We start from the raw sequence: 24009 nt of genomic DNA on the forward strand, positions 1-24009 counted from the left end.
GTAGCAGAAAGGCGCTGTGCTGCACGGGTGCGGAATAATTCCATCCCACAGCCTCTTGGGTTGACGAGTGGTGCTCTTCTCCACGGCATGAGCGGCCGTGATTCAAATGAAAAGACAAGGTGCTCAGAAGCATCGAGTGAGCACTCCACAGCGCCCATACCATCCGGTTGTAAAGCCTCGCTGCAGCTCCCTTTATATGTTCCCAAAATTCAAGTCTGCCTCTGCCGACGCGTTTCGAGGCCAATACGCGTCGGCAGAGGCAGACTTGAATTTTGGGAACATATAAAGGGAGCTGCAGCGAGGCTTTACAACCGGATGGTATGGGCGCTGTGGAGTGCTCACTCGATGCTTCTGAGCACATTGTCTTTTCATATATATATATATATATATATTTCACTGAAAAAAACATAGGTTTCAATGCTGTTATAGTTAGCTGGACATTTTACTCTTACAAAACCATTGAAATTCCTCCGTTATAGTTAGTTGTACTCACTATAACTCCCGCACCCGCAATCCACTGCTGATGATGTCACATATTACATCATTCATGGCATGGTCAGTGACATCACTGATGACATCACTGATGACATCTCAAATGAGATCACTAATGACATCATCCAGTGAATGTGGTTTGGTTCGTTAGTTAAAAATGTATTATATATGTAGCAATCTGCATTAACCCCTTCCATGCTCATGACGGAACGGTTCCGTCATGAGCCACGGTTGAGCTGTGCTCATGACGGAACCGTTCCGTCATGAGCCCGCCCGCGCTCGAACCCTTCAGCACCGCGGCGGAATTCGCCCAGCGCTGAAGGGGTTAAAGAATAAGTGGATATATAAATATAAATATCTGGATGGAGGATTTAGTAGCAGTGTGATTGACTGTTTACCTGACTATTTTATAGTGTCTCACTAAATATATTGGATAGTGACTAAACTGTTTGAATATCTGTATCACTTTGTCAGTTGTTGTGTAAACTGCTGTACCAGTTGGCTACTAGCTATGTGAAAGTCTATATTAGTTGTTAATTAGTTCACTGAGTATTTGTATGGAGGAGTGAATGTGTCTGTGGTTCGGTGGGGGGTGTGTGACTGCCGAAAGATGTGTGAATAGTTGATTCAGCAGGTATATGAGGTTAAGACTACATGTTATAACAGTTGTTTGGGTGAGTGGATATCTTTATGGGTGTGCTGATGAGCAAATATATCTCTTAATGGTACATGTCCAAAAAACTAGAAAAATAAAAGGCAGTGTATGTGACAGTTGTTGTATATAAATAAGTATACATAAGACTCAGTGATTGTATCAGTGACTGTATGGATAACTGTATTCTTGTAATAGTGATTTTATAAAACACTAAGTATGAGTTACTAGCTATATGAATAAATGAAGTGGTGTTTGTATAAGTGTATAGCTGAGTAAATGTAAGTAGAATTTGTTGTTTGCATAAATGAGTAGGATGACTGCATAAGTGAATAGGATGTGTGCTGGTGTGTAATGTCGATATAGGTGTATAAGTATATTTGATAGTGTTCTATTGATCATTGACAGCATGTATGAGTGAATCTAAAGGTAAGTCATTAGATCTGTGTGTAGATCTAGGAATCACTGAGTGGGTTTTTAGAAACTTGTATTGGTGTGTCAATGGATTCAAATATGGTACTCTATATTTTACAGTGAGTGATGAAAGGTTATACTGGTGTATGATGAGGTGTATCTGATTGTCACGTGGATGATGTCATCAGTGATGTCATCAGTGATGTCATTTGAGATGTCATCAGTGATATAACAGTGATGTCACTGACCATGTCATGAAAGATGTAATATGTGACATCATCAGCAGTGGATTGCGGGTGTGCGAGTTATAGTGAGTACAACTAACTATAACGGAGTAATTTCAATGGTTTTGTACGAGTGAAATGTCCAGCTAACTATAACAGCCCTGAAACCTATGGTTTTTTCAGTGAATTTCTAAGGTTTTTTAAATGCTAATTCCTAACTATAACATGTCTGAAACCTATGGTTTTTTTCAGTGAATTTTGAAGGTTATTTTAAATGATAATTTTTAAATATGATAATAGTTATATGTATTTTTTTATACTGATTTTTACAGTTTAACTGTTTATTTTTACATATTTAAATTTTTAAATTACATTATATATTTTTAATATAAATGAAAATAAAAATGTTTAAAATATTGAAACTGAAATATTGTTTTTTTTGTTGAATGTATAAGTGCAGAACTATAAGTGTGTTGGTTAGTTAGGATACTGCATGCATAGTGAATAGGGGTTTGAGGCAGTCCATGTGCTAATGCCTGGCTCGCTGCATGAGTACTTGGATACTGACTGAATGATTAGAGCACTGCAAGGAGAGTGCCTAGGTGAATTTATAAGTGTTAGAATTACTTTACAGAATCAGTACTGGGCTGAAAGATGCAGCACTGAGGTCTCTCCTGATAACATTTGAGTAAATCGGAATTTGTAGTACGGCTGATTTTAGATTAATATTTTAAAGTTCCAAAACTGCACACTCAGAAACATTTCCAAGTGAAACCAGTCAATGTTAGCCTATGAAAGGAAATTCAAGTTACTGGTAAGTACGGTTAGAATTACTCTTCAGGGTCAGTGCTGGGTTAAATGATGCAGCCCTGGGTTTCCCCTGATAACAGGTGAGTAGATGCAGCACTGAGGTCTCTCTATGTTCACGGGGGTACTATTAAACAGGAACAGCGGTGAGAGCACACCGCTTCAAATACCAGCAAGGTTCGCCTCTGGCGTTGTAGTAAATGTAGTTTCAGTTACTTGCTTGCTTCAAGACTGTTCAAGTGTTTCGCCACAGTTGGCGCAGATAGTGCTGATCTCTAGACACGTTTGTCTGGTTCTTTAACCGTCATCAGTAGAGAATACAGTCTTTAAAATCTGGGGTTTGTGAGTAGCCTGCCAACATCTTTCTCAGGTCAGGTACCTCTCACAGGCATGCAGGTGCTTCATCCACCAGCTCTTCAGCTCAATGACTCATGGGAGAACTATTAAACAGGAACAGGGGTGGGAGCACACCGTTTCACCTCCCAGCAAGGTTCGCCCGTGGCATTGTGGTAAATGCAGTTTCAGTTACCTGCTTGCTTCAAGAGTGTTCGAGTGTGTTGCCACAGTTGGCACAGATAGTGCTGATCTCAACACGTGTATTTCTGGTTCTTTAACCGTCATCAGTAGAGATTACAGTCTTTCAAATGTGGGGTTTGCGGAGTAGGCTGCCAACATCTTTCTCAGGTCAGGTACCTCTCACAGGCATGCGGGTGCTTCATCCACAAGCTCACCAACTCAATGACACACAAGAGTACTATTAAAAAGGAACAGGGGTGGGAGCACACCGCTACTCCTCACAGCAAGGTTCGCCTCTGGCATTTTGGTAAATGCTGTTTTGGTTACTTGCTTGCTTCAAGAGTGTTCGAGTGTTTCGCCACAGTTGGCGCAGATAGTGCTGATCTCTAGACACGTGTTTCTGATTCTTTAACTGTCATCAGTAAAGATTACAGTGTTTCAAATGTAGGGTTTGCTGAGTAGGCTGCCAACATCTTTCTCAGGTCAGGTACCTCTCACGGGCATGTGGGTGCTTCATCCACCAGCTCGTCAGCTCAATGACTCACGGGAGAACTATTAAACAGGAACAGGGGTGGGAGCACTCCGCTTCACCTCCCAGCAAGGTTCACCCCTGGCATTGTGGTAAATGCAGTTTTGATTACTTGCTTACTTCAAGAGTTTTAGAGTGTTTCAACACAGTAGGTGCAGATAGTGCGGATCTCTAGACACGTGTTTCTGGTTCTTTAACCGTCATCAGTAGAGATTACAGTCTTTGAAATTTGGGGTTTGCTGTAGGCTGCCAACATCTTTCTCAGGTCAGGTACCTCTCACAGGCAAGCGGGTGCTTCATCCTCGAGCTCGTCAGCTCAATGACTCACTGAAGAGCTATTAAACAGGAACAGGGGTGGGATCACACCGCTTCACCTCCCAGCAATGTTCGCCCCTGACATTTTGGTAGTTGCAGTTTCAGTTACTTGCTTGCTTTAAGATTGTTCGAGTGTTTCGCCACAGTTGGCGCAGATAGTGCTGATCTCTAGACGCGTGGTTCTGGTTCTTTAACCGTCATCAGTAGAGATCACAGTCTTTCAAATATGGGGTTTGCTAAGTAGGCTGCCAACATCTTTCTCAGATCTGGTAACTCTAAAAGGCAAGCGGGTGCTTCATCCACGAGCTCGTCAGCTCAATGACTCATGGGAGTACTATGAAACAGGAACAGGGGTGCGAGCACACCGCTTCACCTCCCAGCAAGGTTCGCCCCTGACATTTTGGTAAATGCAGTTTCGGTTACTTGCTTGCTTCAAGAGTGTTCAAGTTTTTCGCCACAGTTGGCGCAGATAGAGCTGATCTCTAGACACGTGTTACTCGTTCTTAAACCGTCATCAGCTGAGATTACATTCTTTGAAATGTGGGGTTTGCTGAGTAGGCTACCAACATCTTTCTCAGATCAGGTACCTCTCACAGGCATGCGGGTGCTTCATCCACGAGCTCGATAGCTCAATGACTCACGGAAGTACTGTTAAACAGGAACAGGGGTGGGAGGCAATGATATCCTATGGAAGGAAATTCAAGTTACTGGTAAGTGCGGTTAGAATTACTTTTCAAGATCAGCACCGAGGTCTGTCCTGATAACATGTGAGTAAATCCGAATTCGTAGTTCGGCTGATTTTAGAGGAAAATTTGTAAGTTCCAAAACTCCACACTTAGAAGAATTTCAAAGTGAAACCAGTCAATATTAGCCTATGGAATGAAATTCAAGATAGTGGTAAGTACGGTTAGAATTACTTTTCAGGATCAGTACTGGGCTTTAAGATGCAGCACTGAGGTCTCTCCTGATAACAGGTGAGTGTATCGGAATTCGTAGTTCGGCTGATTTTAGAGGAATTTTTGTACGTTCCAAAAATCGACACTAAGAAACTTTTCTGCTGAAAACCACACAATGGATTCCTATTGAAGGAAATACAAGTTACTGGTAAGTACGCTTAGAATTACTTTTCAGGGTCAGTGCTGGGCTAATAGATGCAGCACTGGGTTCTCTTTGATAACAGGTGAGTAAATCGGAATTCGTAGTTCGGCTGATTTTAGATTAATATTTGTAAATTCCAAAATTCCACACTTAGAAACTTTTCGGCTGAAAACCACACAATGGATTGCTATGGAAGGAAATACAAGTTGTAAGTTTCAAAAATCGACACTTTGAAACTTTTCCAGCAAAAAGTAGGCAATTATATCCTATGGAAGGAAATTGAAGTTACTGGTAAGTACAGTTAGAATTACTTTTCAGGATCAGTACTGGGCTTAAACATGCAGCACTGAGGTCTCTCCTGATAACAGGTGAGTAAATCGGAATTCATAGTTCGGCTGATTTTACTTCGGTCCAGTATATATAGAGCCACTTTCCTAAACCATCCCCTCCCTTCACCACTGTGCAAACACACCCAGTGGCGCATTTTAAGTGGGGGAAATAATTCCCCTTCAATCTTGAGGGTCCGAAGAGACCAACTAGCCCACTAGGTACATCCAGTAAGCGCCACAGAGCTGCGTAGCAAAGAGATGTTAAGATGCACGGCCTGTGCCACTCTCTGCAACACAGAGCAGTGGCACTTCCTGGAAGCACTTGGTGGGCTACTTGGCACCCAGGGTCCCTCAGGATTGAAGAGGAATTTTTTCCCCAACTTAAATCGCACCACAGGGCGTGTTTGCACACATCACCTCAAGCCCCGTCCCCTCTCTTCACCAGTGTGTAAACGCGCCCCATGGCGCATTTTAAGTTGGGAGATTAAGTCCCCTTGAATCCTGAAGGTCCCTAGGGTCAAACTAGCCCACTAGGTACCTCCAGTAAACGCCACAGTTCTGCGTTGCAGAGAGGTGTAAAAAGGGGCGTGGCCTCTGAACACCTCTCTGCAACGCAGCTCCCTTGCGCATACTGGAGGTACGTGGTGGGCTAGTTGGCCCCCAGGGACCCTCAAGATTGAAGGGGAATTAATTCCTCAACTTAAAAAACGCCACAGGGCGCGTTTGCACAATGGTGAAGGAAGGGGGCGGGGCCTGAGGTGCCATGTCTGCAAACACGTCCTGTGGCGTGTTTTAAATTGGGGAATTAATTCCTTTTCAATCCTGAGGTCCCCTGGGGGCCAACTAGCCCACCAGGAACCTCCATGGGCCCTCATTGGCTATAGGGGGGGCTGAGATGACCCCTCCCACTTAATTTAAAGCCGAGAGGGGTGGTGGTCCCCAGGGCTTGGGGGTCCGTAATGGACCCCCTATTTTAAAAATGTAGTGCCCTGGGGAGGTGGCGGACCCGGGGCGTGTGGGGGGGCTTGTGCCCCCCCACACAGGTACATTATTTATTAAACAAGCCCCGGGGGTGGTGTTCTCCAGGGCTGCGGGGGGGCCATGAGCCCCCCCGCAAATATGTAAATAAAACCCCATGGGGTAGCAGTCCCCGGGCTGGGGGGGCTAAGAGCCCCTCCACATATTTCACAAAAGCCCTGGGGGGTGGCGGTCTCCGGGGCTGGGGGGCCCCTCTGGGCCCCCAATTACTATAAAATATTGCCCCCAGGGACTTGGCCCCCCTGGGGGCTAATTGTAAACGAAGCGCGGGAGTCCGCATTTTTTTTTTTTTTTCCGGGAGCGGGATGCGGGAGCGGACCGAGATTGTGATTTTTTTGTGCTTTCTTGTGCCTCGGTTTCACCGAGGCACAAGATGGCTGCCAACACTTCCTGATTCAGAGTGTTGGCAGCCAATTAGCATAAGGCTCATGCTCGGGAGGATCCACGGCCCTAGATATATCTATCTTTTTACTTTTGAATATCTCAGGAACTACTGAACGGATTTATACCATTTAACCAAAAGGCACAAGTGTGAACCAAGGGCTACCTCTTTGCCAAATGTGGTGTAATTCTTTTCAGCAGTTCGGGCTGTAGCTGCGTCAACAGGTCCTATGGGAAACTGCATTGGAAAAACGTGTTTTGGGACCCCCCTTTTTTCTCAGCTCCCGCTTGACGAATCACCACAAAACTTTCAGGATAGGAGCGGACCGGAGCTGACCACAAGTTTGGAAAATTTCTCGAAGATTCGTGAACCGATGCCAGACTTATTGGGAATAGATTGTTGCGGATTTCCTATGGAAAATAGGTCCTAACTATAACTATCTACTGGCGACCGCTAGTAGATAATATATAGGCATTGTCATATACTTGTATATGATGTAGTCCTGCAACTAACGATGCTGGAGCCTACATTCCACAACTCCAAACACATTTCAGAACTTGAGCTTTTTTTTAGAAATAAATGGTTAAACGTTTCTGCACTGAACCCTCCAGTAGCCTTCTGTCCGGCATCCAAAATCAAATAAAAGAAGTTGGAACATGGGCTGTTTTTCTGCAGCGCATACTCTGCTGTGCACCGGAAATGGATTGTCCCACTATGCCGCCTGTCAGGGGGGTCTCAACAGAGCTTCACCATGAGAATCCTGAGAACTGACACAAGGAGACTGTAGTATATAGTGGAGCAAGGGCTTTAATCTCTACGTGCCTCATGAGACGGGTGCTTTTAGATTGGAAATGATATGTAATTTAATGTATGGTTTTCTAATTCTATGAGTGAATTCACCCAGTGGGATTCCTGTCTGGGTCACAGACACCCACATCTGTGCCCCAATGAGGAGCTCAATGGTGATTTGATTTTTTCTTAGTCTGAGAAGTTATCCAACCAGTGTCCATTTCTGCACATCCAGGTGTATCATAACATACAGGAAAATATCAAATCTGTGGCAATGTGAAGTCAGTGTACTTCAATGTGGTGTTGAGATGGTCATCATTTTGGTATATTCCTACCCCATGCAAGAGGCCCTCTTACATGTGTGTGGTACTGTTCTTAGCAGAAAAAAATAAGGAATATTTGATGGGAGGCATTTGCTTGAGTTTCTGGAGTTTTATGTCACTCAAAAGTGAAGAAAGTGTGATATATTTAAACGTAGTTTTGAAAATTACAAGAATTCTGTATCACATAACGTGTTTGGCTTCTGTGAGCACCATCCGCATCAATTCCACTCTGCCAACTGTGTGGAAATGTCTGCTGTTGGTAAGTACCCTCAGTTTTGGCAGACCCCGGAACCAAAATAGCGCAGCTTTCCCCCGTTGGTGTAACGTGAAAACCCCCATGCTCTAGACCCGTCAGGTGCTCTCAGGCCAAGGGTCCGCTGACTGAACACAGTGCCAGAGGGGCCCCTTGGAGCTAATGTTACCCCACTGGTGTCTCCTATGAACTTGCCTCATTTAAAAAAAACATTCCCGGGTGTCTAGTGTGGCTTCCTGCTCAAACACATGGAAAACCACACTCTGAGAATCCAGGCGAATTCTGATTTGGGTCATGCCAGGGCAGAGATATGTTCCTGTGTGAGGAAAACTGAAGGGTGCAAAGACATATTATTGAGGGGTTTAAACACCAGCAGGCAGCCCTGAATGTAATGAAAAATGTACTGTTTTATGGGTGTAATGTGTGCATCCATGCTTGGAGGATTCAAATGCTTATATTTTAGCAAAAACTTTGGCACAGGAGTTTGTAAATATCTAGGCAGTGACAGGGTTTACAGAATGTAACGATTTGCATTTCTTCTGTTTCTTCAGCTTTCTACAGGAAGCTTGTACTGACGCATTCCAAGGATCCCTGTGTTGGGTTTTTGCGGATTGAAACCTTTACATGGGGAAGAGTGTGTAACCACCAGTGGGACATGAAGGATGCTGCAGTGGTCTGTAGAGAGCTGGGGTGTGGAGTTCCAGTTTCAGCAACAACCGGATCTTCCTTTATTCGAAATATTAATGAACCAGTACTGATAACAGATGTACAGTGCAAGGGAAGTGAACGCAGGCTCGCAGAGTGTCCCTACAGTGCCAGGGTACCTCTGGACTGCGACACCACGAAGTCCGCAGGAGTGCGCTGCACAGGTAAGAAACAAGCAATATTATGAGATCTCACTTACTGGTATGAACTGTGACCAATGTATCTGCATCTTGGAAATCAAACCTAACAACAAAGTAACAGAGTGCTGCACATTACACTGGAGAGCATTACAGTGTGGAGAGCAGGCTCGAGGAGGAAGGCTGGTCACAGAGAAGGTGGTGAAGAGGACTGTTGTGTAACCAGAGGCTGTGAACCCAGGTTTAAGTTAGGAGGAATGTAGACATTAGTACAGGATTTTTAGATCACACTGTTATAGTGAAATTACATTTTGATGATGTTTTTTCAAGACTAGAGGTCTTTTCGGAAAGATCATAGCAGAGAGGTTTGTTAACACTGGGATGCAGTCCTCATTGTTGAGGCATAGCCTTAGCATTTTGTATCGTTAGAAAATGTATCACAGAATCCACACAACCACAGCATTTTCAACCCAAACCAGACACCTGCCAGTATCTCGCTCGGCTTCTTTGTGTTAGTTTTGTATAGGTCCAACTTTAAATGCGGCCAAATAGATCTTACTTAACCCACAAATCTCCTCATTTTAGCAGGAGATTATGTGTATCAGGTAATCCATCATCATCAATAATCCTGACAGAGACAGTCAACAATAAATTGAATTTGTTTTTGAATTATTGGAACACCTTTCCTCTCAAGGACGCACACACAAGAATGCCGGGTTGGTGACTGCCCACCTCAAGGAAAAGTGTCAACCCTAATCAGGCTGAACCCCCAAAGTCACTAAATTAACTTTGAGCTCAGCCCCCTGGTTGCTATGGCACCGTGTAGGGAGGCTTAACAGAGCTCATGGAGCAAAGTATTTCTGCAGCACCAAAAGAGTAGTGAAGTCAAAACACCAAGCAATAAAAATGTAAAATTGGAATAGTAGGGTAAAATGTAATAATTAGAACCACACCAAAACAACACAAATTCAAGAGACAATAGATTCAAAGGTGCAATCAGATCATATTAATTTTATGACAGAGCCCTTAAGTACTCAAACCACGCCTGTCAGTGAAGGGTTCTCCAATCTTCATGAAATAGATTGACTGAGTTAAGAACAACTAAACAGGGATGAAAGAGAGCTTGTGCTAGCAGCTGGCAGCTCAGAGATGGTCTCTTCAGTAAATTCTGCAACTACTGACCCTAAAGAGATGACCCATTCTGAAACAACAACAATTAAACCTTGTGTATTCATCCATGGAGAACAAAGAATTGAATCTCCTGTTCAGCAGGCACCAGTGTTCAGAACTGACCTTTCCTTGATCTCGTGGAATGTAACTGGGGTAAAAGCCAAATTGGATGACCAAGACTGGATAGCTTTCGTGGGGATGTATGATGTATGGCTTTTTCACGACACCTGGACTAACAAGAAGGTATTCCGGGATGCATTTACTGCCTGCAGTGTGGAAGCAATCCCTCCAGCCAATTCAGGGCAGAGAATGGGAGGTCTTTTGATCCTAGTAAAAAATTATGTTGCTTGTATTCAAGAGCTCTTAAGTATAGATTCTCTAGATATAATGGGCATTAAACACATTTTTTAAGGGGCATGTATTTGATCTTGTTGAACATTTGTTCATGTCAAATGCCCACCAACTGTGATTCACCAGTTTTGACCATGCTGGATGAGTTGATTGAATTATATCAAGAGGTAGCTAAAATATTTGTTGTAAGTGACTTTAACACTTAGTCCTCATCAACAATTAATTTGGTAACTGAAGAAGAGACTGAATACTGCCGGATCCCCAATCTGATAGGGAGCCCACATCGTACTTTTATAATCACTGCCCTACAAGTGGCCTTAGTAGTTGTTGGCCGGAGTCTGAGGGCATGTAATGGGCAAACTCCTCTTGATATAAATAGGGCAGTTTCATTCAGGAGAGGTGGACAGAGCAGTACCATCGATTACGTCCTACTAGACGTAAAGTTATGGTCATCATTAAGGCACATGAAGGTTGTCAACGTGACAATAGTAATCACTATCCCCTCTCTACTATTTCATCAGGGACAGAGTTTAATAGACCACCTCCATTTAACCTTGCGATGACTCCTGAACCTATGATAGATAATAACTGCTGAAGGATCTCCTGGCCTAGTGTAATGTCAGAGCAACATAATGCTCCTGCACACTCAAGAGTACTGGAGCATTATGTTGCTCGTTGCTCTACATTCGTAGAATGGATTAGTCCTCACTCGGACTTTCGTCTCTCAAAATTCAAACAGGAACGCGTGATCCACAGCGTTCGCTTTGTTTTCATTACGGTACCCTCCGACCTGAGAGACATTATTCTGGATTCCATATCTATTTGTGGACATAACGACACTCTTAATTTAATACCGCCTCTTGATGACGCAGATGACCGACATATTTCTATTGGCTCTTATTTGTTACTTGGGCTATTCTTGCGCCCTGCCGTGATTGAATACTTCTCCGGTCTTGTGTTATTGCACAGTATTTTTCGTGGCTTTCAGCCTCAGCCCTGAGGAGTCGTGGGTTGACCTTCCCCGACGAAACACGTGTCGGCTGGCCATGTTTTCCAATGGAATAAAGAAACATTCATTACGATTGAAGATTTGCGTCTATTGTGCTTTTGCTGTGATATTGTCTAATTGACTTGATTTATATGTGTGCACAGGTTGAGTTTTTATTTACAGAAAGCTTGTTATTCATACACTCCAGTTACATCTATTGTAAAGGTTAGGTGATTTTCTCAGTGACAACATTAACATTTTGAATTAAAAATCAACAGTGATGTCATAAATTGTGTCATAGAACATATCATCAGTGATGTCATGTGAGGTCAAAGCAGTGCATGGCGGGGTTCACATGTTATAGATAGGGCTGCTAACTATAACTGCTGAGTTTCTGTGGTTTATTTTTGTTAAAAATATTTATGATGTCACTGAGAAATTCACCTAAATATAACATTACTTTTTCACCTTTGTTTTTCCAGTGAATTGCTAAGGTGTTTTTGTAATTGAAAACTGATCTTTTTATTACCCTCAACTATTTTGTTATTTTAACCTGTTTTTTTCTGTGAATTTCTAAGTTTAAAAAAAAAGTAAATCAATTTGTTAAGTGAGATTATATAGGATAGAAAGACTTTATAATATTATAAGTGTGCAGATATTATTTTGAAAGAATGCTTTTTTTTATTGTAACCTAACGGAATATGGTTCACAGTTTGAAAAATGTTTCTAAAATATCTATGAGTATTAAACAGATACATTTTCAATATTTAAGTATAGATAGTGTATTTGCTCAGTTCTTGTATCTCTCATATCGAGACATGTTACCAGCAATCTATTTTTAAGGTGTCATTACTCTTGTGAGACGCTTGCAGGACACTTGCGAGATTGTAGAGCTCTAAATTTCATTGTGATCTATTATATACAGTTCTTTATCATGTTTTCATGTATTATTTAATGTCAGCCTATAATAGAATAGTGATTTAGTGATGGCTCTCGCGAGACGCTTGCTGGAGCTAGAGGCACAATCCCCTTCGTGGACTCCAAGGGAACGGTACCTCCTGTTTGGCTTTCACAACATAATAGCAAGATTGTTTATTTAGAATTACGTTAATTACAGTGTTTTCCTGTAAATTTGAAGAAAGAAGAACATTAGACATGTTGACTAAGCTAGAAAAATGAATTATATATTTTTCTATGGAACATATAAAGCAAGTACTTTTCTTTTTTTACATTCTTGCAAGACATTGCAAGACTCTAGTGAGAGGCTTGGAACAGGAAGCACACCATAGGGAAGGATTGTGATTGGTTCATTTTTTTGTTTGAGTCTGTTTATTGAGTATTTTCCAGGTTTCTCATATTATAAATTACTGAATCATATTTTCAACAGTACGGTGATATGGTCACAGGGAAATTAAAATTAGAACCTATAAAAATATGTAAAAACGACATGCATTAACCCGTTAACCACGGCATAAAATCGGCTGCAGTGCAGGCGTGTGCGGGTGGGGCCGCGTCAGCCAACGGACGTGCGCAGCACTACAGAGGTAGTGCTCGCGACGGCCATTGGCCGACGCATGCAGCGAACGGGTTAAACAATGTAACAAGACCTCACCAGTCCACACTGTGAATTTGTGTACATCTACTGAGTAGGGACACCATGGATAACAGGTGCACTGAGGGAGAAGCAGTCAGAGTGGTGTAATGGAAAGGTGCATCTGGGGAGCCTCCAGTGTCTGCAGTGTTATATTTTATACAGATGCCCTAATATAGGCATGAAATTAGATGCCCTTATATAAGCATGCTCTTTCACTTACATTAGTTCCCTATACTACACAATAACGCGTTCTGAGGGTTGAACCGTATCTAGTCTGTGGTCTAGGTACAGAAGGAGGGTTTTTCCCAAACAAAGGCCTCTTATAACATCTCCAATGTGCTCATACAGTATGAATGAACATTCATGAGGGTTCTTGGAAAACAGGCAGGGGCGTCAATCCACCTGCATAACATCTACATACACGGTTCATCCCATATCTCATCCTCATACCCAACAAGTGCTAACACAAGGGACAAGGGAAAAAGGAACTCTATATACTTTCTGTATAAATACAGCATCTTTTGCTAATATTAGACAGAGGGAACCAAGACTTCCAGGCCGACACACTGACCAGTGATACTGAGGCTCCTGCATTCAGTCGCTCCAGCTGACAGAGGTCTAAACAACCCTTGCGGGGTGTCCAACTCGAGACCAGGACGGGGTCCCACACTCTCTCTATTCAGGTAATGGGGTTTGGCTAATCCTAGAGGGATTCTTGGCTTTCACACCTACTCACATGCTAGGTACACTTAGGTACATCTAGATATGCATCGTAGGAGTACGCACACTTTTATAAATGCATTTTATATCCATGTATGTATTCATGATGCTTGAGCGGTCTTTGGAAAAGCTGAATGGACGGTCGGAGGAGCAAGATGGCGGACTGCCCATGAAAATAAAAATAAAAGGTCTCTTTTGGAAGAACCTGTCATCTGGGTATGAATTCTTGTTAGCAGAACAAGTTTGGCTGCTAGCATTTGTTTTGGAGTGCCCCAGGGGAGAAAGTATAATTTTTCCAGCATTTTCCGACCATGTTCCCATTCACCTTAAACATACATATGCACAGGAGTGGGCAGTAGCTCTAGCACCAGCATTGTATAAAAATCATGCCGGATGGGAGGAGGATTCAACCCACCACGTGATCCTGTTAAAAGTTTCACCAAATGCTCAGAGGCAATACCTTCTAAAGCAAGAAGCTAAAAAACAGGTCAGGGAGATCTTAGATCTACTTGAGTATCAAGGGGTCATTGAAACATGCACCTCACCAATGAACAATCCTTTGTTTCCCCTATCAAAACCTAACAATACATATCATCTAGTTTTAAACTACAGATACTTAAACTCATGCACAAAGACATTCACTGTCGAAAATGCACATAGTGTCGCATTAAAGAATAACATTGTGCGGAAAAAATACAAAACAACACTGGATGTCTCAGATGGATTTTTCTGCCAAAATATAGCACCTGAAAGCAGGTATCTGACCGCATTCTCCGCGTTGGGGTCACAGCGACAATTTTGTTGTTTCCTCCAGGGGTATAAGTACAGCCCGGGGGTCTTTTTAACAAGGGTAACAGGGTTACTTCAAAAAATTTACAAAGAAGTGTTGTCCTATGTGAATAATATTTATCTGACGGACAACAACTTAGAGAGGCACTTGACCAGGGTGAGCACCATTATTATGGTATTCGCCACTGCGGGCTACAAATTGTACTTTAAAAAATCAAATATTGCTCACCTCAATGTCCTATTTTTGGGATATGAGCTGTCAAGTGAAGAGAAAAGTCTGGCAGCTAACTTTTTAGAAAAGTGTGCTCTGCTCCGGCCTCCAAAATGTTGAAAACATTTACAGTCCATACTGGGATTCCTACATTTTGGCAGAACATACATTTTGGATTACGCAGAAAGAGTAAAACCACCTAATAAAACCTGACTTTTCAGCCATACACTGGACACAGGAACACACCAATATCCTACGTTCACTCCAAGAAGACATGATAGCTTCAAAACACTTACAAACACGTATAAACACACGCCACTTGGCGATCCGCCTAATTGCGGGTCAATGCGGGTACACCTACTTAACTTTCAATGAAGGAGAAACAGTACCAATCGCATATGAATCACACCTGTACGCAAATGAAGAAATGCGTTTCACTTCAACAGAGAAAATACTGACAGCAGTTCAGACTGCTGTAGCAAGAGAAAGAGCCCTGGCTCAGGGGAAACGCATAATTGTCTTATCCTTAGTACCAGCTTTAGAAGCTGTTACAAAAGATAGCATTCCAAATGCAAAAGCCTTACATCAACGATGGATACAATGGGCTAATTCTCTTACTCCAATGGAAGTTGAATACAGATTGGATCCAAGTTTAAAAACACAAGCATTCCTGCAATATGAACATGAATATACTCTACCAACTGAAATCTTGCTTCTTGATCAGTATGAATACATTATTTACGCTGACGGATCTGCTCAACCGGCCATAGGGAGTAAGCAACAATACAGCGCAGCAGGTGCTATTGTTAAAGGTCACATGCCGGCTGGAAAATTCCATGCGAGTTGCGCTAAAACGCAATCTCTAGGAGACTGCACGGCACAGTTGGTTGAGTTAAAAATTAATACTGGCACTTGTAAATACAGATAATGAATTTCCCACACTAATCGTGTGAGATTCCTTTTACTATGTGCAGTCGTATAATGAATATCCTTACCACTGGGAACAAATCGGGTTCAAGGATGAAAAAGCTGGCACAATTAAGCACAAAATGCTATGGGAACAGGAAGTAGAGTTGAAAAACGAACTACCACGGGCTCATGTGATCCATACACTGAGTCATCAACGTAATGGCGTTCACGTTGAAGGGAATTAATTGGCTGATGAAGCCGCAAAGGGTGCTGTTCGCACGGCTTCCATAGCTGCAATCACTTGTACAAAGACGAGAATAGACGGCGAGATTATGGTAGCTGTCATAGCTTCACGCAAAGGTAGCACAGCAGTACCAAAGACATTTCCACTCAAGTACTCCTACAAGTTAGATGCAAACAACATTCCATATGCTCAGATTCCTGGAGTGGGGGATAGAGTAATACCACATATGGATCGCAGACAAGGTTTGATTGTGGCAGCACACAAGGGTTTGGGTTCTGCGCATACAGGGGTTACAACGACTATTTCTTTATTGAAACAGCGCTGTTGGTGACCAGGTCTAACAAAACAAACTAAGGACTACGTCTTGAAATGTGACATCTGCCAGCAGGTGAAAGGATCCACCATAACACGCCCAGCCCAGACACCATTATTAAAATCAGACAAATCTCTCGTAAGTGTACATTTGGACCACTGCGGACCCTCACAATCTAATAGGGCTTACAAGTATAACATGGTTGCAGTGGATTTCTGCTCTAGATTCCTATGGGCATGTCCTCAGCGCTCGGCTGACCCTCAAACTGTTATAAAAGATTTGCAAGTCTTTATCGGCACATATGCACTTAGCACATTTCATTCTGACTACGGCACGACATTTAGCTCTCTGGCTTACCAAGAGGCCATGGAAAGTATGGGCGTAGCATTGCGGAACTCCTCTCCGTACCATCCTGAAAAAAATTTGGTCATGGAGAGGAAAAAACGGGACTTAAAGCAATCTTTAACAGCTAGTATATTAGGCAAGGGCGGTAGTTGGGTCACACATCTGTATGAGGTTCAGAGAGCCCTCAATATTCAGCCAAGAAATTCTCTAGGGGGTGTCACTCCATATGATGTCCTATTTGGGACAAGAATGTGGGTACCTGATCTAGATTGTGAAGGTGCAGTGGCGGATAAGAAACCATTTGATATCCATGATCGGTTGCCTTTTTTACAGGATCTAAATTAATCCAGGACACAACAAAGTAACATCCACCTAAAGCAGACCACCATTGGGGAATTCACGGCTGTAACAGTAAGAACTGTCTGGATCCCAAAAGTCAGAGCAAAAATAGCGAACAAAAACTGAATTTGGACGATCCTACAGACAGCTGTACCTGTCCGAGCAGTACATGGAACAAGAACTGTTCTATTGCCGCCTCTTTCCGGGAAAAAGGAGAAAAGATTTGTCTCAATTGGCTTAATCAAACCACACTATGTGGCCAATACTAAGGAGTAGGCCTCGTGGACTAGCAGACGCCTTCCTCTCGCTACAATCCAAGAAGTTCAAACAGAAAGACTCATCACGTTTGAAGGGCCTCGTGTATGGAATGAAGGACTATGCAACAATGCTATGAAACTCGCGCCTCTTGAACCCGAAGTTTGACTTCAAAATCAAACTCAACTTAAAATCCAAGATGCAATTCAACCTACAACAGATGTTTACATCAATATGCCAGGTCAAGAGCAAAATGCGATTTCAACAAATCCCGATGCAATTCCAACAATTTATCAAACTGCTTGTGGCTGTTTCATGACCTTTGATATGTTTTCCTGAACCAGAAATGACGCCAGCCCAACAAACTCACAAGCAACAAGTCATAAACTCTCTACACTTTCTAAAAGAGACATGCCTAGTATTGCCTTGGGTAGAACTCTTGGTTATTACTGGGATACTGTTTTTTCTTTTCTGGCTAGGCTTAGGAATAACTTTTAGCATGCTTATTAATGGACAATATCGTCGACAAAGCTCCACAGCCCAAAAGGTGAACCTCATCCTGAAGCCACATCAATCATCACATCGTGAACAATGAGACTTGTCATTACTGAACATCACAGAGGTTCCCATACCTTTGGTGCACCTTCAGCACGTCAGCGGCATAATAAGGGGAGTTGGCAGGGAGGGGCAGCTGGGAGGCGGGGAGCGTGAGCGAATGGGCGAGCAAGGGGGGACGCAGTGGCAGGGAAGGGGAAGGAAGGCTGTAATGTAAAATATACAATAGAGTACAAGAGAGATAAAAACAGTGGAGCAGAATACAACAGCGGGAATTACAGCAGGGTGAGAGTCACAATCAGACAAGTTAAAGTGAAAACGGGCAGCGTCAGCAGTCAAATACCTACGAGGGCCTCGAACCTGCGTCAGCAGCAAGGTCAGGGGCACGGGCACAAGTGAGTGTAGCTGTGCGGCGTGGGGAGCGATCTGCCTGGGACAGCTTTCCCTTTCTGTCCACTGTAATTAGACATCCTCCTGCACCAGGCTCAGCTCTCTCCGTGCTCTGCCCCGCTCTGCCTCCTCCCCATTTCTCTGAGCGCCTTTTGCTTCATTTTTCACTGCTTTGAGTGCTTTTTTATGAGTGCTTTTTTATGAGTAGTTTCTGCTGCTGTTGCCTCATTTTTACTGCTTTCTCCTTCCTCTCCTCCTGTTTTTCTGAGTGCTTTCTCCTGCTTTTCCCTCACCTTTCACTGCTTCTCCTCATTTTTCCTCATCTGCTACTCCCGCCTGCCCCCTGTTTTCCCACCTTCTGCCTAGCCCTGCCCACCACCTCTCATTGCCCCTGCCTACTTCCACGGCCCCCACAGTGCTAGGATGCCTGGCTTCACCTTGGGGGTGCCCAGGAGTGGTCATCTAACAGGAAAACCAGGAAGGGTTCCACAGCGGTATGAATACAGCGCTACGAGACCCATGGGTAGAAGTGCGCTATATAACCCCTTCGGTGCTCATGACGGAACGGTTCCGTCATGAGCCACGGTTGAGCTGTGCTCTTGACGGAACCGTTCCGTCATGACCACGCCCGCGCAAGATTCCGTCAGCACAGCGGCGGAATCTGCGCAGCATGGAAGGGGATAAGTACAAATACATTTACATTTACTTAATGAAGCCAAAGTGTGACCCTACAGAGCAGGCCTTAGGGCCAGCTCTCCCTGTGCTGCTGCACCACTGTGCCCCCTCCCTGTTTCTTTGAGTGCTCTCTCATGCTTTTGCCTCATTTTACTGCGTTCTCCTTCATTTCCTCCTGCTTTGCTGTGTGTTTTCCCCTTCTCGTGCCTCATTTTACTGCTTTCTCCTTCATTTTCCCCTGCTTTTCTGAGTGCTTTCTCCTGCTATTGCCTCGTTTTATACTGATTCCCCTCCCTCTCCTCTGCCTTTGTGACTACTTTCTTCTCCTCTTGTCTCGTTTTACTGCTTTCACCTTCCATTCCCCGCTTTTCTAAGTGCTTTCTCCTGCTTTTGCCTTGTCTTTTACCTCTTTTTCCTTCCTCTTCCCTGCTTTTTTGAGTACTTTCTTCTTCTTGCGCCTTGTTATTTTTTGCTTTCTCCAACCTTCCCTCATTTTCTTAGTGCTTTCTCCTGCTTTTGTCTCATTTTTACTTTTTTTCCTTTCCTCTCCCCATTTTTAGGTCGAGCCTATAGCGGCAGCGCGCATGTGCTGCTCGCTTAGCGAGGCATGCAGTATTCAGTATGGAGTGAAAGCTCCATGGAAGCTCCGCCCACTCTTCGGCCATCTTTTTGATTGACTTAGGTGCTAAATGCTGCGTTCCGATTGGTTTTAGGCTTGTTAGTCCCTACTTATGACTGTCATGTCGTCATTTATATTCTTCCATGGTTACTGGCCCGTTTACTTCAAGTGTTGCACAGTAGATTGCGAGCACTACATTCTTCCTGTGCCCCCCCCCCCCGCAGCACGCAGCCGGTGCCTTCTCAGCCTCACCGTACTCCCGTTGTTAATGGCTTCTCACCTGCTCGCCCACACTCCCGTTTCCAATGCAATAGGTCTTGGGTAAAGGCGAGTCCTATTGCATTGCAAATGCTTGTTTCTAGGAAGAAGCAAGTTAAGGGCTGCATGCTGTTTCACATCTTCACTCCTAAATGGTTCTGCAGTGGCGGTGTTCTCTCCAGCCGGGCCCGGTGTGTGAGTTTCGCAGACCTCCCTCTCCTGTTCCCAGTCCTGCGTGATGATCTGTCGTTGGCCCGTTCCACCCTCCTCCACCCTCTCGGAATAACTTTGTGGGAGTTTGGGTTTGGACAAGGGGAAGCCCAGCTCTGGCTCTTGTTAGACGCGGACTTTGGAAGTCTGCTGCACTTTCACGAGCAGACAGAGCTGCAGCACAGCCAGCTCCAAACACACACCTCCTGGACCGGGCAGGAGCCCAGGGGCCACCGAAGGGACAAGTGGCAGAATCCGCAGCTCCTGGTGAGAAAGGAACCACCCGAGGCAATGGAAGTGCTGAAGGTGAGTGCCCAGCAGCCCAACTCTCACACAGGCTGTGGAGCTGAGACCGGCTGAATACACCGTCACCTGGGAAGTCAGCCTCAGGTGTTCTGATCTCCAATCCTGGCGTCACTCGTACACACACCATGTGATAGTGGGCAAATGGTTCTACCTTCCATTGCCTGCTGTTTGTCATTAGAAAATCTGAAAGTTCTCTTAAGGGTGTCCAGCACAGGCCCACGGGACATGCTAAGTGTCAGTTATGTAGGCTAATGTAAATTGTTTTCCTTTATAAGTACTTTTTTTCTGTGAATAGCCACGAAAAATGAAAGGCAATCCCCCCCCTCATCCCCCAAAGCCTGATCTATATTCGACTCCTCTGTGTGATTTCATTTTGCAAGACATCTGGACCTCTGTGCAGAAGTCAGACTGTAGGAGCACCTGTGACTGACTCTGCCCCAGCTCTCCTGGACTTGGAGGTGTTCTGACAAACCAGCTGCCTCCCACCTGCAAATAAAAGAGAGAAACGATACCCTTGTCTGCGCCACATTTGAAAGACGCCTTCAGTGAAAGGGAGGTCAGCTTCTTGGCTGTGAAACTTCTTAGCTGTGTGTGATGTGTTTTCACAGCCAAGGGCTCCTATGTGTACTTTATCATACTGTTTGTTACAATTTAGCACTTTACTTCCTCCCATCGAGGCCGCATGTGCTTTTATAGGACGTTTTGTGAGGAAGAAAGTAGTTTCATATATTCACAGCAATGTGTATTAACGTAGCACATTCCACAGAGTGTATCTGCTTCTAAGCGCTTTCGTGCCGGTTCCTACAGTAATAAAAAACACATGTGTAATTGTACAGTGCTCGCTCGGCGACTGGAGAGTTTTAGCGCCGAATAACAGATAATTATAGTTACCCAACTCAATGGTGTTCCTTCAATCGCCCTCGGAAGGATGAAAGGCTGAGTGAACCTGCCGAGATTCAAACCTGTGGCCACAGATTTCTAAAGTGGCAATGGCAGACGTGTAATCCACCTTGTGAGGATAAAAGGTAGATCTGATCCTGCCAGAGTCCTGAGGTTACAGTCGTAAACGAGTAGAGGGTGCAGTTTGCACTGAATTACCCTACCATCTGGAGTACCGTGTTCACTTGTGAAAACCACATCTGGAGTCATGTGCCCAGCTCTGAGAGCCTGTTAGCTTCACTGTGCCCACCCGAAAGATGCCACCTGCAGTTGTGTTGTGAGGGCCACCCCTGGATTATTGTTGTGTACAGTTGTGCCAAGCCTCGCCAGGAGTGTGGTGCCAAGCCCTGGAGGGCCCATCTCGGATGTAGTGTCAAGCCACGGTTTGAGCACGGAGGGCCATATCAGCAACGGCCAGCGATAATTATCGATGGCCGCGCCTAGCGATAATTTTCTTATCGCTGGCTATCTCTGCTTTTTATCGCCCTGGTAGCGCGTTATCATGAACGCGCTGCTCCAGGGTGATAAAAATTCCAGAGATAGCGATGTTATCGCCGTTTTGCAGGGAACATCGCTTGTTTTCCAGCGATGTTCCCTGCAAAAGGGCGATAACCTTGCTGATACGACCCTGTGGTCGTATCAGCATAATCCACCCCCAATGTTAGGGGTGGCTTAGTCAGGATTTTAGCAGACGCTAGTTTTGGGAGAAAACAACAGTTTTCTCCAAAAACTAACATCTGCTAAAATGCAAGGGCATCCTTGCTGATACCACAAAAACACGGTATTGCTCTCCTGACATGTAGTGTATGTCAGGAATGCCCACTTTGCATCTCATTAGAGATACAAAGGTAGGAGTAGTGTAAAAGGGTGCTAACGTGCAAATATGCATGTTAGCACCCTCTTGCTGATAGGGCGTTGGTTTTATCTCTGTTTTCTGGCTTTTAAAGAGATAAAGCCCTTGTTAATATGCCCCTGAGTGCTTCTCGAGAGCAACGCTGTGTGTGTATTTATTGTGCAGCACTAACAATAAGAGAAGTTGCCTTTTCATAGATCACAGGCACCGTGTGAGCTCCAGAGGTCTGAAGTAGAGTACTGCGCACAACTCTAGGGGTACCAAGAGGAGAACTATGCCAAGTTCAGGGGGTGACCTGAGGTGTGAGAAGGTGGCCTGATATATGCTGTCCACTAGTTCTAGTGGGCACCTCGTATCAGTCCAAACAACCCCTTATGGTGATAGGTTAAAGACAACCTTATATGAAAGCTATCCTAGTGGTAGCTATGGAGAGCAGCCTTCAGGCTAAGTCTTGACGGAATGTAAAGCAGCTTGTTTTACCAGTCTATAATCTCTTGAATGATCAAATGAAAAGACAACCACAACAGGTATACATTCAAAATATATGTATAAAAAATAACACACACCCCTCTAGTCTCTTTATGAGACTGGAGTTCGAAGTACTTCAGTTACAAGTGTTTAAGCATCAGTAAAAGCACAAATACACGTTTGGGCCCTAGGGGCGTACCAAACCATATACTAAAATAGTGCTATAAGAACCACGACTGAAATAGGCAGTGTGCCTATTGCCTCTAGAATCGCTGGGACCCCAAGGAACCACCCAAGGTAGTGACACAGGGGACCCACGGGAGCCTTATGCAGTGTGGAAACACAACCGCGGGTTCCTATTACTTTCTATGGGGAATGTCGCTGTTGGAATTTTAAAGATTAGGGACACTTCTAATCCAACTAGGACCAAACCATTTGGCTAGCACCCTCGAGAGTACCGGAGTACTTGAGTTACCTCACCCAGGGAAGCCGGGTGCATAGGTGTCTTTTGGTGTCGGGTTGCGTCGTCAATTGTAATGGAAGCCTGCAAAGTACTGCTGCTGCCGAGAAGAGAAGTGTCCGGAGAGATCTAATAGCAAAAAACAGAACCTCCCCCAGGACAATTCTTAATATGTCCACAAGTATTAAAAAACATAATTGTCCCACAGAAAATATTTTCATATTGATTTATTTTTAAGAAAAAAGTATGAAAGTGTATATACAACACAAAAAAATCACAAATTCATAATACATATACAAATAACACACATACCGGGCAACACATACATAAAAAAGACAAAAAAGCAAAAAGTGCATCAGATGAGCAATAATGATAAAGGTCACAATTGAACTCTAATAACACATATGAGGCTACAAATAGCAAATGGGACCTTCTATATCCAATATATAACAAAACAAGGCGCAGACGCGCGTTTCACAAATGGACCTAAAGTCCAGCAGTTCCTTCGTCAGGGCGCAGGAGATAAAGTTGATCAGGTGGTCAATATTCCATCCAAAATTTCTTTGGATTTGTTATATGCAAGTAGCGAGATGAAGGGGCTCCTTAATAATACAATGATTAACCATATATAATCTGTGGACAATAATGAAAATATATAAAGATTAAAAGCAATGTCAAATTTACATCACTCGGAACTCACCAAAACTAAAGAAACACCCGAGTTGTGGAGTCAGAGAAAGTAGTCAAAGTACTACCCAAGTGCAATATAAAAATATATAATGCAGCGTGGACTAAACCGCATCAATGGAAGGACCCACGAAATAAAAATAAAAAAAAGAAACGAAAATGAAAACCGGAGAGAGGAAACAATAATGAGATAAGGAGAATTGTGAAGGAATCTCAAGAAATAACCAAAAATTCCTAATATTTAGGTTTGAACTGGGCTATGCACGGGGACCCATCGTGTGCCCCAGGCAGTGTCTCAAAAGCATTCACTGAATGCACCCACCCTGCCCCAATACACATCAGCCGGTCTGGGGAGGTG

The 24009-nt window shown here is 43.9% G+C and overlaps 1 protein-coding gene across 5 annotated transcripts in view; it reads left to right on the forward strand.

Annotated features, from left to right (window-relative positions):
* The window catches only part of LOC146859524 (CD5 antigen-like), a 585933-nt gene that overhangs the window by 112049 nt on the left and 449875 nt on the right, over window positions 1-24009 (forward strand). For all 5 annotated transcript variants that reach the window (XM_085650234.1, XM_085650233.1, XM_085650232.1 and 2 more), the window contains one exon: window positions 8713-9030. In XM_085650234.1, the coding sequence (XP_085506360.1) occupies window positions 8817-9030 (214 nt within the window). In that variant the 5' untranslated portion in view covers window positions 8713-8816. The remainder of the gene's footprint in view (window positions 1-8712; window positions 9031-24009) is intronic.

Source organism: Triturus cristatus, chromosome 3_2, assembly GCF_964204655.1.
Source record: "Triturus cristatus chromosome 3_2, aTriCri1.1, whole genome shotgun sequence".
Taxonomy (NCBI): domain Eukaryota; kingdom Metazoa; phylum Chordata; class Amphibia; order Caudata; family Salamandridae; genus Triturus; species Triturus cristatus.